The sequence below is a fragment of the Purpureocillium takamizusanense genome, chromosome 10, assembly GCF_022605165.1.
Source record: "Purpureocillium takamizusanense chromosome 10, complete sequence".
NCBI classification, from domain to species: domain Eukaryota; kingdom Fungi; phylum Ascomycota; class Sordariomycetes; order Hypocreales; family Ophiocordycipitaceae; genus Purpureocillium; species Purpureocillium takamizusanense.
In genome coordinates, this window is record NC_063077.1 from 1,213,475 (window position 1) to 1,226,043 (window position 12,569).

Here is a 12,569-nt window from a genome sequence, read left to right on the forward strand (position 1 = left end):
TGCTCTCCAGCCTGGGGCCGCCCTTGACCCTTACTTGGCCTTTGCTCGCTTGCTTGCCTGCTCTGTGAGTGGCGCCTCTCCCCCGGGGGGGTATTGTCATTATACCAACGTCCCATAGGGTGGGTAACCCAAGATGGCTGGCCAACGGAATTGGAGCGAGTGAGGTGGTTCGGCCTCCGACGCTCCAAGTCCCGCGGCCCAATAACCTCTCAGCGGGCGGGCTGGTATCGGGTGGGGGGAGTAGATGAGCATGCCGGGCTTTGACAGGCGGCCCCTCCCTCGGCACCCGAAACGCCCGCCGCGCCTTGGGGATAACGTATGAATTTGTATGTTCCAGTGTGAATGTGAGTGTGAGTGTGATAGTGTGTGATAGTGTGAGTGCGAGTGTGTGTGAAGGCCATGGTGAATAGCCCCGCATCAGCAGGAGGGCAGATGGCGTGAGACGAGATGTGGAAAAACGTATATGGAAAAAGAGCCCCAACACGGCGTCGCAAGGCACGTAGATGGCTCTCAGTCACATTTTAGAAAACGTAGGCCGACCCAGCGGCCGGCCTTCTCCCCACCCTCTCCCCACGACGAGACACCCAGGTGCCTCTCAAAAGTCCTCAAAGTAGTGGTCGTACCGTTGCGCCATGTCATCCGTGTACTGGGCGCGGCGGCCGTCGTCCTCGGGGTACGTGTCGAAGCACTGGGCGTCGCCGGGATAGCGCACCGGGGGGATGATGGGGCCCTGGCCGCGGCGGGCGAGCAGGCCGTCCCAGTCGACGTCGGCGAACCACGGGTGGGCTTTGACGCGGGCGGCGCCGCCGGAGATGTTGCCGAGGCGGCGGGAGCGGTCCGTGGTGCAAAAGGAGCGGATGAGGTCCTTTGCGTCGGGAGAGATGGGGGGCTCCTGGGGGAAGATGACGGGCTTCTCGACGATTCTGGCGCAGCGCGAGTCAGCGGGTGCTTGCTTTGGGAGGGAGGGGGGGAGGGGGGGAAAAAAGGCGTACTGCTTATAAATCTCAATGGGGTTCTGGTGCCAAAAGGGCGGATAGCCCGTGAGGAACTCGTACATGAGGATGCCGAGGGCCCACCAGTCGACGGCGGTGGTGTGGCCCTTGTTGTGGATGACCTCGGGGGCGAGGTACTCGGGGGTGCCGCAGAGGGTGTAGGTCTCGACGGGGCGGTTGTCGTCCTTGTAGCCGAGGCGCTTGGCGAAGCCAAAGTCGACGAGCTTGATGTGGCCGTCGCGGTCGAGCAGGAGGTTCTCGGGCTTGAGGTCGCGGTAGGCGACGCCGCCCTGGTGCTCGTGCAGGTACTCGAGGACGAGGACGATCTCGGCGGCGTAGAAGCGGGCGACGGGCTCGTCGAAGCGGCGCAGGCGGCGCAGGTAGCTGAAGAGCTCGCCGCCGGGGACGTAGTCGAGCAGCATGTAGAGCGAGTCGCGGTCGGCGAAGGAGGCGAGCAGGTTGGTGATGAAGGGGTGGCCGGCCACGTCGGCGAGGATGGCGCGCTCGTGCCGGACGTGGTCGACCTGCTTGAGCTTGATGACGTCGGTCTTGCGCAGGATCTTGAGGGCGTACACTTCTTGTTGTTGTTGGTGTTGCGCGTCGCCGTCTTGCTGGTGCTGGTGCTGGTGATGTTGCTGCCGCTCATCGTGGTCTGCCGACGTCGCGGGTCGGACGAGGCATACGCGGGCAAAGGTGCCTAGTAGACGTCCATTGTTCAGCACACACGCAGGTCACTCGTTGATGCGTCGCGCGCGCGCGCGATCTCGCACGGCGGGGTTGGAGTTGCTCACCCGTGCCCAGCGTCCGCACGAGGGAGAAATCGCTGGGTTTGAACGTCGGCGCGGGCGGGAGCGGCTCGACAACGGCCGATGGCGACGAGGGCTGCGCCTTGCTTTCGCTGCCCTCGCCGCCGCCGCCGCCTTCACGGCTATAGACGCCGAGCTGCGCCTGCGACGAATTTGCGACGGTGGCCGCCATTCTCGGAGGGATACACGGACAGAGATGGAGAGAGAAAAGAGAAAGAAGCGCCTGCAATGGGGGACGTTTTCCGCCCAGCCGCGCGGGCGGCAACGAGAGAATGGAGGGAGTGAGTGACGACGTCCGGGTCGTTGGGCTGTCGCGCTTGCGCGGGTGCGTTGTGCGGCTCCTGGTTTGGTTTCAGATGCGGTCCATGATCGGCCGCCGGTCTACGGCGAGGACGAGGAGGGACGGGCAGGAGGAGGACGTGGAGGAGGAGGCGGAGCGGAGCTGCAGCAGCGCGAGGGCGGACGTCGGGGACATTGGGCGGCGCGAGTGCAGCGAGCTGTGGTGTTGCCTGCCGTCCACCACGGATATGAGATGTCGGTGTCGGTGTCGGTGTTGGTGTCGGTATGTTGAGGGTGCGGAGGAGGAAGAGGAGGAGGAGGAGGAGGAGGAGGAGGCGGCGGCGCTGGGCCAAACAGACGAGGTTCAGCTTACGGTTACATGCGCGTCACTTTCTTTGCCTTGGACACCACCACACCGTCCATATACATACATAGATACCCACCACTAGACGACATCCATCAGCTCTGCCTTGACCGGCATGTGGATGCGCTACGTAGCAGCAGCACGAGCGCGCTATTACACTCGCAAGATAGCAGGGCAGCAGCAGCGGCAGCAGCAGCAATGGGCCGTGATGGATGGATGGATCCCTGGGGAGCGCCAGCCGCCAGCCCATCCGCCATCCGCCGATCCGCCGCGGGGCAGCGGAGAGCAGCAGCGGGGGGACGCCTGGTCGAGAGTCGACCGTCTGTTGGTGATTGATTCCCTTATGACGCAACGGCGCCTCCATTCGCCATCGGGAGTGGGGGGACGGGAGGGGACGAGGAGGGGAGGGAAGAGGGGCAACAGATGGATGTCCCTTGTGTTCCCTTTGCTATGCAAACGGATGGCAGCCTCCCTCTCAGCCATCCTGCCTTTATAGATGGTCGGCATGAACTGGATTGGGCCAGCCTGGGTGGCATGTAATACCCTTTAATGGCTTGCATGTGCCCATCGCCATGTCCTCCCTTTTGACAGTCAGTCCCGTCTGCGCCGTCCGGCATCGTCAGCCATCAGCAGCAGCAGCCTGCGCCTGGACCTGGGCCTGGGCCTAGGTCGTCGCCGAGAGGAATGCGCACTTGGCCACGTCCATTTCACTCCAGCCCTGTGCAGCGAAGACGACCAAAAGCCAGGACGGGCATCGATCGTGGTTGGCCTGGCCCTCCCCGTAGCGCCTGGGCAAGGTAAGCTGAGGTAAAAGCCAAGGTTACCCTCGGCCACGGCGCGCAGCGTGGCACTGCATGCCGTATGGTGCATCGCGGTGTGACGCCGCGTCCAAGTTCCAGCGATTCGGCAACGGCAGTCACCTTTCCACACACACACACACACACACACACACACACCTCCCTGTCCCGTCGCTCTGCTTGCTTGCTTGCATTCGCCGCCCACTGCTGCCGTCCTCCTCGTCGTCGTCGCCGCCGCGTTAATGTCGCATGCACCAAACAAGCCCCAGATATAATATATCGAACCTATTAGGGCACACCGTGGGCTGTCCCGCCGCCCGGTAAAGTGCTCAACGGTCGTGGTCCGTCCCTGCAGCCATGCGCGCGCGGCGCCGCCTCCGTGGCGTAAGGTACTTGCTGTACTTCGTAGGTTGCTGCTGTCCCTTCTAACACAGCGCTGCAGCAATCCCGCGCGAACACCATCTGGGCAAGACACCTAGGGAGGGAAAGGACGCGCTGCCAGAGCAAACTCAATGCGACAGGTTGCACCGTCGGTCAGGGTGGAGGTCAGGACGTCAGCCATGCCCCGTCTTGCAGGGTCCATTGATGGATTGGTGGAGGGATGGGTGGATGGATGGATGGATGGCTTGGATGGATACTGATGAGCCTGGGGGCCCGCTACTGCTGCAGCAGCCTACCTCAGTGACCGACCGACTCCCCGGGGGCAACCTATCACTGAACCGCTGCTGCATGAAGTTCCAGCTCCACCAGCCCAGGGCAGACAGACTCCATTGCCGGAGTGGCCGCCGCTGCAGACGCCGAGCGTGCCCCGCCTCCGCTGCCCGCCCGTGCTGCCGGCGCAGCGTCCACGCCCCGGCTCCAGCCCCTCCAGGGCTCTCGGCGAGGCGCCCCCCGCCCCGTCACCTCACTGGCCCCCAGCCCAGGGCAGCCCCTCCACCCCCCCCCCCTCCCTTGCGCCAGCTAGAGGGCTGTGAGCTGAGCTGGTTAGGTGCCCAGGTGAGGTGCACGATGACTTTGATGGGAGGCTTCTGAGGTGCCTGGGCGGAGTCGACGCGAGTCCAGTCCAGTGCGCTCCAGCACAGGAGCTCGAGCACCCGGGCAGGCACGTCCGCCCGCCCGACTCGTCAGCACCCGTCCGCCGCCAACCACCCAACCACCTTAGTACCAGACCCAGAAGACAGCACTGAGGTGACAGACGACCGACCCCGACCGTCTAACCCATTCCATCCAGGTCCGCCGTCTGTCCACAACCACCTCCATCGTCAGACCTCTCCTCCCATCCACCTCGCCCTTGCCCGACATCACCGCCAATTACCGACCGCGAGGCCGCGACCCTCGACACACGACCGCACCCGATCGTCTCGCGCCATCCCTCCGCTCCCCCGCTATCTAGCTGCGGCCGTACACCTTCCCCTCTCTCGCCGCCGCGTGTCGGCACCGCCATGCGCCGCCGCTGAACCCCCGGCACCCCGAGTCACCATGTTCTCCAACCTGACCAACATCGTGCAAAAGGCCCAGCAGCTCATCGACCCCACGCAGGGCCTCAACCTCTCGGGCTCCGACCGCAACCCGTCCAAGGCCTCGCTCTTCCAGAGCCAGTTCCGCCTGCCGCCCTCCCAAACGCCCCTCTACGAGATCAACGCCGAGCTCACCATCCCTCCCTCCAATGCCACCCGCGGCGAACGCGACGCCGAGCGCGGATGGCACTATCCCGGCAAGCTGCACCTCTCCGAGGCCTACATGTGCTTCTCGACCACGCCTACCAGCTTCGCCCAGTCCGCCAGCACCTCCACCTCGGCTGCCTTTACCGGCCAGACTCACGGTGCCGGGCCCAGCGGCAATGGCTTCACATTTCCGCTCTGCGCCATCCGGAGGGTCGAGAGGCTCAACAGCCAAAACTTTCAGGTACGCCCCGCCCTTTCGTGCTTTTGTAGACACATTGCGGTCGCCCCTACTGACGCGTCTGTCGTCGTCTAGTTCGCGCTCGCGATAACCACGTGGAACGGCCTGCTCGCCGACAGCCCCAAGGACAAGGACTCTGCTGCCAAGGATGCCGCCCGGGAACAGCGAATCACCATTCATCTCGCCGGCACCCGGCACGCGTGCGAGCGCTTCTGCGATGGCCTCAAGCGCGGGCTGAGGGCCGGCGTCGGCAACGTGGCCAAGCTGCGCAAAGTCGTGGCCGAGTGCTACTCGGAACACCTCCTGCGCACCGAGGAGAGGAAGAACGTGAGCCCCCCCGACGCCGGCCTGGGCATGGTCTTTCGCTATCCTGGCGACCCCAAGAAGCTGCGAGACCGCGCCAAGATGCGCCTCTGGGCCGAGTACCTGCGAGACAACGGCCGCAACACCACGCTCATCCGCCAGCCCACCTTCCACAAGCTCATCCGCGTCGGTCTCCCCAACCGACTGCGGGGCGAGATATGGGAGCTCACCTCGGGCTCCATCTACCTGCGCCTCGAGAACCCGACCCAGTACGCCGACACGCTGGCCAAGTTTGAGGGCCAGGAGTCGCTCGCCATCGACGAGATCGAAAAGGACCTGAACCGAAGCCTGCCCGAGTACCCCGGCTTCCAGAGCGAGGACGGCATCGGGAGGCTGCGCCGCGTCCTGACGGCGTACAGCTGGGTCAACCCCGACGTCGGCTACTGCCAGGCCATGAATATCGTGGTGGCGGCGCTCCTCATCTACATGTCCGAGTCGCAGGCCTTTTTCCTCCTCTCCGCCCTGTGCGACCGCCTGGTGCCCGGGTACTACTCGACGACCATGTACGGCACCCTCCTCGACCAAAAGGTCTTTGAGTCTCTGGTCGAGAGGACGATGCCCATTCTCTGGGAGCACCTGGTCAAGAGCGACGTTCAGCTATCCGTCGTCTCCTTGCCTTGGTTCCTCTCCCTCTACGTCAACTCCATGCCCCTCATATTTGCTTTCCGGGTCCTCGACGTCTTCTTCGTCGAGGGACCCAAGGTCCTGTTTCAGGTCGGCCTGGCTATCCTGCGCATCAACGGAGAGGAGCTGCTCGACGCTGCCGACGACGGGGCGTTCATCTCGGTCCTCAAGTCGTACTTTTCACGGCTAGACGAGTCCGCGCACCCCAAGTCCGAGAACCCCAAGCTGCGCGCCGTCACGCGGTTTCAGGAGCTCATGGTTGTGGCGTTCAAGGAGTTTTCGGGCATCACGCACAGCACCATTACGGATCTGCGGCTCAAGAAGAAGGATGCCGTGCTGAGCAACATTGAAAACTTTGCGAAGCGGACCGCGATTCGAAACCTGGGACCCGACAGCAAGCTCATCAGCACCGACGAGCTCGGCGCGCTGTACGACCGGTTCTACAGCGTGCTTTACGAACGGCAGCAGCGGGACATGATGATTCAGGAGGAGGCCCAGCGGAGGGCCAAGTCGAGTAGGATGAGAGCCTCCGAGATCTTCGCCTCCGGGCTCCCCCAGGGCGAGGCTGTCGAGAAGGGGCGGGTGGCCCTCGGCCCTAGCACCAGCCTCATGGATTACGATGCCTTCCGGGAGTTCCTCGCCGGCATGTGCAAGTGGGCCATTTCCGACTCCCCGAATCACTCGAGGCGCGAGACGGGTGAGATGGACAGGCTATCCAAGAGCGCCAGGAGGCCGGCCGACATCATGTCGCCGTGGGGGACCGGCCCGGCGCCTGCCGAGCACGACTTTTTGCAGCGGCTGTACAGAAAGTGGGACGTCGATGGCAACTCGGCCCTGACGCTGCAAAACGTCGTGACGGGGCTGGCCGGGATCAAGGGCAAGCGGGACATCATGGGCACCATCACGTACTTTTTCGAGCTCTACGACGACGACAACGACGGCAAGGTGGACCGCGAGGGCATCTTGCGGATATCAGAGGCGCTGCTGTTCTTGTCGCGACGCGGGCTAGAGGGCACCCTGAGCCCCAACGCCTCGAGCACGGCACTCAACGGCGACGCAGCCAGCGCGCACGACTCGCAGAACAGCCTTCCCTCGGGCATTCCGACGAACGAGCGCTTTCTGGGCAGCGTAAGCGCCTTTATCCGTCGGTGCTTTGAGTACGCGGACCCCGACCACCCTCAGCATCAAAGCGATGGCGAGGCTCCTGTAGCCGGCGGGGCCACCGACAACAGCGCCGCTTTTGCCATCGGGGACGACGACGACGACGAAGACTTGCTGGGCCTGGAAACGCCAGCTGCATCTCCGTCCAAGACCAAGAAGCCTGGGGACGTGTCCCCGGCCTCGAGCGGCGACGCCGCCCAGCGCACGGCGTCCAGAGCCAAGTCTGAGGCCGCCAACGCAGCGCTGGACCCGGCGCACCCGCTGCACATTACGCTCCCGACGTTTAGGATGGTGGTACTAGCCGACGAGCTGTTGGAGCAGTTCTTTGAGTCGTCGTTCCCATCGTCTTTCCACATCATCGAGGGCGTCCCGAGTGCGGCGGCGGCGTCGTCGGCGTCATCACTCACCACATTTGCCAGCCTTGGCTTTGGGGTGCGGCCGCCTCCCGTCCAAGCAGGCCCGCCGGGCGCCGGACGAGGCCTGCGCGGCGTGCTCGACAACATCGTCACGGACGGCATGCGCGTGGCGACCGAGGTGCGCAGGCGGATGGAGGAGGCGCAAAGGGAGCTGGAGAAGAACGCCTTGCCCGGACAGCGCCCCGAGGATGACGACGAGGATGACGACGACATTGGCGTGGCCGTCGGGGCCCGGGCCGGACCGGGCGGCACGAGCCAGGACATTGAGCGGCGCTCCGTCAAGAGCACGGACCGCGACCTACTGGACGGGCTCGACGCAGAGGCGGGCGCGCCGTCCAAGGATCAGGAGCCGAACCTGATGGACATGGACCCGGGCGAGGGGAAGCGTCCCGCGGGGCCGGCAACGACGCAGGGCACGGGCGTGGTAGAGTTTGAAGGGTGATGAGGTGGCGGGGGGACTGTACGAGTGAGGAGCCGCGCCGCAGTGCGGATGGAGGCCGGCTGGTACGACCCGGCGGAATAGACGGCATGTACGACGGCGCGAGGGCAGTTTTAGGATCATCTCATGTGCGAGGGAAGGGGGCAGGCAGGCAGGTCGTCTGTATTGGGTATCTGGGACGTGTATCGATTGGCGCAAGATGGGGCGTGGTGACTACAGTAAGAGCATCTCATACGGCCAACAAGAGCAAAGAACAACAACGCGCGCATCATGTCGAGGACGTTGCGACCCGGGAGCGGCGTTGGTCACGGGCAAGCGCCCAGGCTCGTGTACATTATTCCAGTCTTTGGGCGGGGGGCGATTTGAAAACAATACGGGGTCTCTCTGTGTAGCGGTCTGGGTGGGGGTATTATACGCTTGCAACGTCCATGTGCTCTCCTGCGCGCGCCTTGGATGCACATCGTCAACCACAGTTTTGATACTCACTCTCACTTTCTCGTTGTATGAAGACACTGAAGCGCGAAAACATGGAAGCACAGAACACACGGGGAGACCGGCAGCCAAAGACCATCATTCACGCCCCCCGCCCCCAGTCACAGGCACGATGTCCCCCATTTTATACCCTACTTCTGGGCTACCACCATAGCGGACGGATTGGGCTCCAGGGCGTCTGTCGGGGTCGTTGAGCCAAAGAGGGGGGGGGGGAGACAGCGGCAGCTGTGACAAAGGGGGCCGGGGTGTTGTTTGGATCATGTCGTCGTCGTCGTCGTAGTAGTCAGGTGCTCACCTGGCTGGCGGATGGTCGTCCATCCTGGCCAGAGGCGCCACCAGGCTCAAATGTCGTAGCCGGAGCGGCGCATGTCGTCGAGGGCCTTCTCGACGACGCTGGCGTCGGTCGGGAAAGTCATGCGGCCGGGCGCGTCGCGAGCGTCGACCCACTCGAGGATGTAGTGCGCCTCCCATGCCTCGCGCGTGTCGGCGGCGTGCGACTCGGCCGTCGAGTCGCCCTCGGCGACGTACCAGAGGACGAGCTTGAGGGCGAGGGTGCCGCGGCAGCGCCTGGTGGTGACTGCGATTGGCTCCGTGTTGGGCTGCCAGGAGGTGACGTCTTCGAGGTTGTGCCACTGGGCGTCGTCGTCGTCGGCGGCGGTGTCTGCTGTATCAACCTCATGTCCTTGGCCATTGCCGCTGCCGCTGCCGTTGGAGGCAGTGGCCGCTGCTGATACCGTCGGTCCCCCTACAGCACCAGCACCACCAGCAGCGGCTTCCGCAGCCGCCGCCGCCGCAGCGCTAGGCGTCGCAGTGCCAAAGTGCGCGTCGAGCATCTCCGCCGTGGGCGTGGCGCGGGTGGCGACGCGCAGGGGCAGCAGGCGGAAGCCCAGGAGGCCCGTCTCCTCGCAGGTCTCGCGGAGGGCGGCGCGGGCCACGTCCTCGCCGATGTTCTTGCGACCCTTGGGTAGCTGGGTGATGCCGGTGTGGGGGTCGTGCAGGAGGGCGATGAGGCGGCGGGCCGGGTCGACGGGCACGCAGCCGCACGAGATCATGAGGTTCTGCGAGGCGTGGAAGGAGGCGGTGAAGTCCGAGTCGGGGAAGAGGGCGGCGGAGGCGTGGACGGCGGAGACGGGGGGTTGGTGGTGGTGCGCCTGTTGTTGGTGCTGGTGGTGCGGCTTCGTGGGAGACATGATCGGCGATGAATGAGAGTGGTAGTGGTGGTGATGGCAGTAGGCGAGGGTGAGTGAGCAGGTCGAGGCTGTGAATCGCCTCGATGATGCTGACGAGTGAACGGCGCGGCGAAATGTGGCGACGACGACGACGACGATACTAACTGACTAAGAGACTAACTGAAGAGGATGATGATGATGATGATGATGATGATGATGGAGAAAAGACGCTCAAAGACGCATCCCCGCCCAGGAGCCACGATATATCAGCTAAAGCGGAGAGCAGGTCGGTGCGCCGACGCCCTGAGCGTGAGCGCAAGGCGAGTTGGGCTTGAGTGAAGTGAAGTCCGTGTGAGGTCAAGTGTGGATGCGATGCGATGCGGATGCCGCCCGGCTGGCCGGGGAAAGAGTCACACGGGGCTCTCTTTCCCCTGTGGCGCCGCCGCCGACGCCGCAATGGGCTCGCCGGAGCAGCAGCTGGCTGGCGTCGGGAGGCGTGTGATTGGGCGGGCGCGGGGAGGGAAGACGCAGATGCAGCCGATGCAGGTGCAGGCAGATGCAGATGCAAATGCCGAAGTGGCGGCCCTTGCAGGGGCATCGGAATGTACCTACTAACGTTACTCTGTTTGTGTTGTGCGTGCGGAGTGCGGGACATGGAAGGGGGGCATCGTGAAGAGAGGTACGTCCGCACACGAGTGAAGACGTCCAATGTTGTAGAGCGTCGCTCCAGCAAGGGGCCAAGACTCTCTTCTCTCTCCGGCCGCCAGATCCATTTGCTCGTCCGCTCGCTGACCTCCCGTATGGGTGCTGGGTGAGTCTCTCCCGGGCAGAAAGAGAGTGGGGAAGGAGATGCGCGATGCCCAAGACGACAGACACGGCATGTCAAGCTTGTTCCATGGCTGTCAGCGCCCATCCATCGCCCATCATCCTCAGCTTCCGCGGCTCGTCCGCGACGCAATCTGTATGGGATCCAAGCAATGCGCATCGAAGATTTGGCTTCGCACGCGCAGCGCGGCGGTGCTGCACTGCGGTGACGTGATTGTGGCCTCGACCGCCCCGACCGCGACCCTGACCCCGCCCCCCGCTCACTGCGAGCGAACGAACGCCAATGACGCCAGTGAGGCAGGTTGATATGCCATGCGGCAATCAATCCATTACATCACAGCCTCCTCCTGCCACTGTCCGTCGTCGGTCGCCCTTCACCCTTCACCTCGCGTCTTCCCCATCTCCACTTGCATCGCCATCTGCCTACGATCCCTGCCGCAATGTCCACGTCAACGGTCCTCATCGTCGGCGCCACCCGCGGCCTCGGCGCCAGCCTCGTCCGCCAGTACGTCGCCCGTGCCGGCGCCACCGTCTTCGCCACCACGCGGTCCAACATCATCCCCAGCGGCTTCCCCGTCCCCGTCAAGTGGCTTCCGGGCATCGACCTCATGAGCCGCGACGCTGGCGACACGCTCGTCAAGCTCCTCAAGGACCCGCACGCCTCGCCGCCGCTCTCCACCGTGGTACGTCGCTTGGACCCCATGACCATTGCGGCACACTGACGCCTCGAGCCTCTCAGATCATCACGGCCGGCCACTTCACCACCGAGGACCTCACAGCCGAAAAGGGCCCCAGCTGGGACGAGGAGCAGCGCATGTACACCACCAGTTCCATTGCCCCCGTCTTCCTCGTCCACCGCCTCGTCCGCGCCGGCCTGCTCGCCAGCGGTTCCCGCGTCGTCCTCGTTTCCTCCGAGGCCGGCAGCATCGCCCTACGCCACGATAAGGAGGGCGGCGGCAACTACGCCCATCACGCGAGCAAGGCCGCTCTCAACATGGTCGGCAAGCTGCTCAGCCTCGACCTCAAGGACAAGGGCGTCGTCGTGAGCATCGTGCACCCAGGCTTTATGCGTACCGAGATGACGGCCGGCGTCGGTTTCGACAAGTTTTGGGATCAAGGCGGAGGTATGACTGTCTTTGCTTGTCCGTGTCCGTCCCTTGCGCTCTCGTGCTGACCGACGCCTCTGCAACAGCCGTCACGCCGGACGAGGCCGCCAAGAGCCTGGTCGAGTGGACCGACGGACTCGACATGTCCAAGTCGGGCGAGTACTGGGCACCCCGAGGCCCGCGTGAGTTGAACCCTCACCCATTGCCCAGGCGGCGCGAGCGCTGACCAACTGAAATGACAGGCGATATTGGAACGGCCGAAGTGGTTCTCGGCAAGGATTTGTCGACGCCGCTACATCTCCCGTGGTGATTACACCGCGCCCATTGTATCGAGTAGCGACGAGGCTCGTATCAAGCAGATGCCAGCCTCGCCGTTGACTCAGTAAGCGGCGCATGGGGAAGTTAAGGGACGGGCACCGTCGGCCACCTCGGCTCATTGGCGCCCTGCCGGTCCACTATAGCAACGTTCCCGCTCCTGGCTCATCAAGGCCAGTGAACTGGCACTCGACGTAATCAATAGATGGCCGGGGCAAGGGGTTTGGGCCCCGTATCTGGAGCAGGACCCTGGCTGACATAGCTCGACTGTGGATTGTGTGTAATGAGCCGTGAAGAGAGCTATCCGCCTTGGGGATTAGTCCATTTCGCCGACATCACGGAAAGCCTTGAGATCATGATAGGGAAGCTCGTGCTCTCGTCGCCGAAAGGCAAGCGCCGATCCTGTAGATTGTAGCTTCGCCCGTTTGTATACAAACCTAGCTCCGCATAAGGTTCAGGACGCGTGATACCGGGGCCTGACGCGGCGCGCCCGCGGCTGGCATTCCTCTCGAGACGCTT

At 64.1% G+C, this 12,569-nt stretch overlaps 4 protein-coding genes across 4 annotated transcripts; 2 read left to right on the plus strand and 2 right to left on the minus strand.

Annotated features, from left to right (window-relative positions):
• Nucleotides 1-80: 80 nt before the first annotated feature.
• On the minus strand, nucleotides 81-2,371 carry PKA4 (Non-specific serine/threonine protein kinase). Its single transcript, XM_047991573.1, has 3 exons — nucleotides 1,784-2,371; nucleotides 993-1,689; nucleotides 81-923 (listed from the first exon to the last, which is right to left on the minus strand). The coding sequence occupies exons 1-3, from the start codon at nucleotides 1,968-1,970 to the stop codon at nucleotides 596-598; spliced, it is 1,212 nt and encodes a 403-aa protein (XP_047847585.1). The 5' UTR covers nucleotides 1,971-2,371; the 3' UTR covers nucleotides 81-595.
• A 2,071-nt stretch (nucleotides 2,372-4,442) lies between these two features.
• On the plus strand, nucleotides 4,443-8,692 carry GYP2 (GTPase activating protein (GAP)). Its single transcript, XM_047991574.1, has 2 exons — nucleotides 4,443-5,143; nucleotides 5,216-8,692. The coding sequence occupies exons 1-2, from the start codon at nucleotides 4,718-4,720 to the stop codon at nucleotides 8,144-8,146; spliced, it is 3,357 nt and encodes a 1,118-aa protein (XP_047847586.1). The 5' UTR covers nucleotides 4,443-4,717; the 3' UTR covers nucleotides 8,147-8,692.
• JDV02_009882 (uncharacterized protein) lies at nucleotides 8,344-10,016 on the minus strand. Its single transcript, XM_047991575.1, has one exon. It carries the CDS (start codon nucleotides 9,823-9,825, stop codon nucleotides 8,977-8,979), a length of 849 nt encoding a protein of 282 aa, XP_047847587.1. The 5' UTR covers nucleotides 9,826-10,016; the 3' UTR covers nucleotides 8,344-8,976.
• A 546-nt stretch (nucleotides 10,017-10,562) lies between these two features.
• Nucleotides 10,563-12,495, plus strand: JDV02_009883 (uncharacterized protein). Its single transcript, XM_047991576.1, has 4 exons — nucleotides 10,563-11,312; nucleotides 11,369-11,753; nucleotides 11,822-11,917; nucleotides 11,978-12,495. The coding sequence occupies exons 1-4, from the start codon at nucleotides 11,070-11,072 to the stop codon at nucleotides 12,043-12,045; spliced, it is 792 nt and encodes a 263-aa protein (XP_047847588.1). The 5' UTR covers nucleotides 10,563-11,069; the 3' UTR covers nucleotides 12,046-12,495.
• Nucleotides 12,496-12,569: the final 74 nt, after the last annotated feature.

Bases quoted from the DNA above. Each gene is read 5' to 3' on its own strand.
- PKA4 (XM_047991573.1), bottom strand. From the start codon at position 1,970: ATGGCGGCCACCGTCGCAAATTCGTCGCAGGCGCAGCTCGGCGTCTAT. The intron at 1,690-1,783 runs GTGAGCAACTCC...GACGTCTACTAG, and splicing joins CGTGCGGACGCTGGGCACGG to GCACCTTTGCCCGCGTATGC. The intron at 924-992 runs GTACGCCTTTTT...GCGCTGCGCCAG, and splicing joins CCCATTGAGATTTATAAGCA to AATCGTCGAGAAGCCCGTCA.
- GYP2 (XM_047991574.1), top strand. From the start codon at position 4,718: ATGTTCTCCAACCTGACCAACATCGTGCAAAAGGCCCAGCAGCTCATC. The intron at 5,144-5,215 runs GTACGCCCCGCC...GTCGTCGTCTAG, and splicing joins TCAACAGCCAAAACTTTCAG to TTCGCGCTCGCGATAACCAC.
- JDV02_009882 (XM_047991575.1), bottom strand. From the start codon at position 9,825: ATGTCTCCCACGAAGCCGCACCACCAGCACCAACAACAGGCGCACCAC.
- JDV02_009883 (XM_047991576.1), top strand. From the start codon at position 11,070: ATGTCCACGTCAACGGTCCTCATCGTCGGCGCCACCCGCGGCCTCGGC. The intron at 11,313-11,368 runs GTACGTCGCTTG...CGAGCCTCTCAG, and splicing joins CGCCGCCGCTCTCCACCGTG to ATCATCACGGCCGGCCACTT. The intron at 11,918-11,977 runs GTGAGTTGAACC...CTGAAATGACAG, and splicing joins CTGGGCACCCCGAGGCCCGC to GCGATATTGGAACGGCCGAA.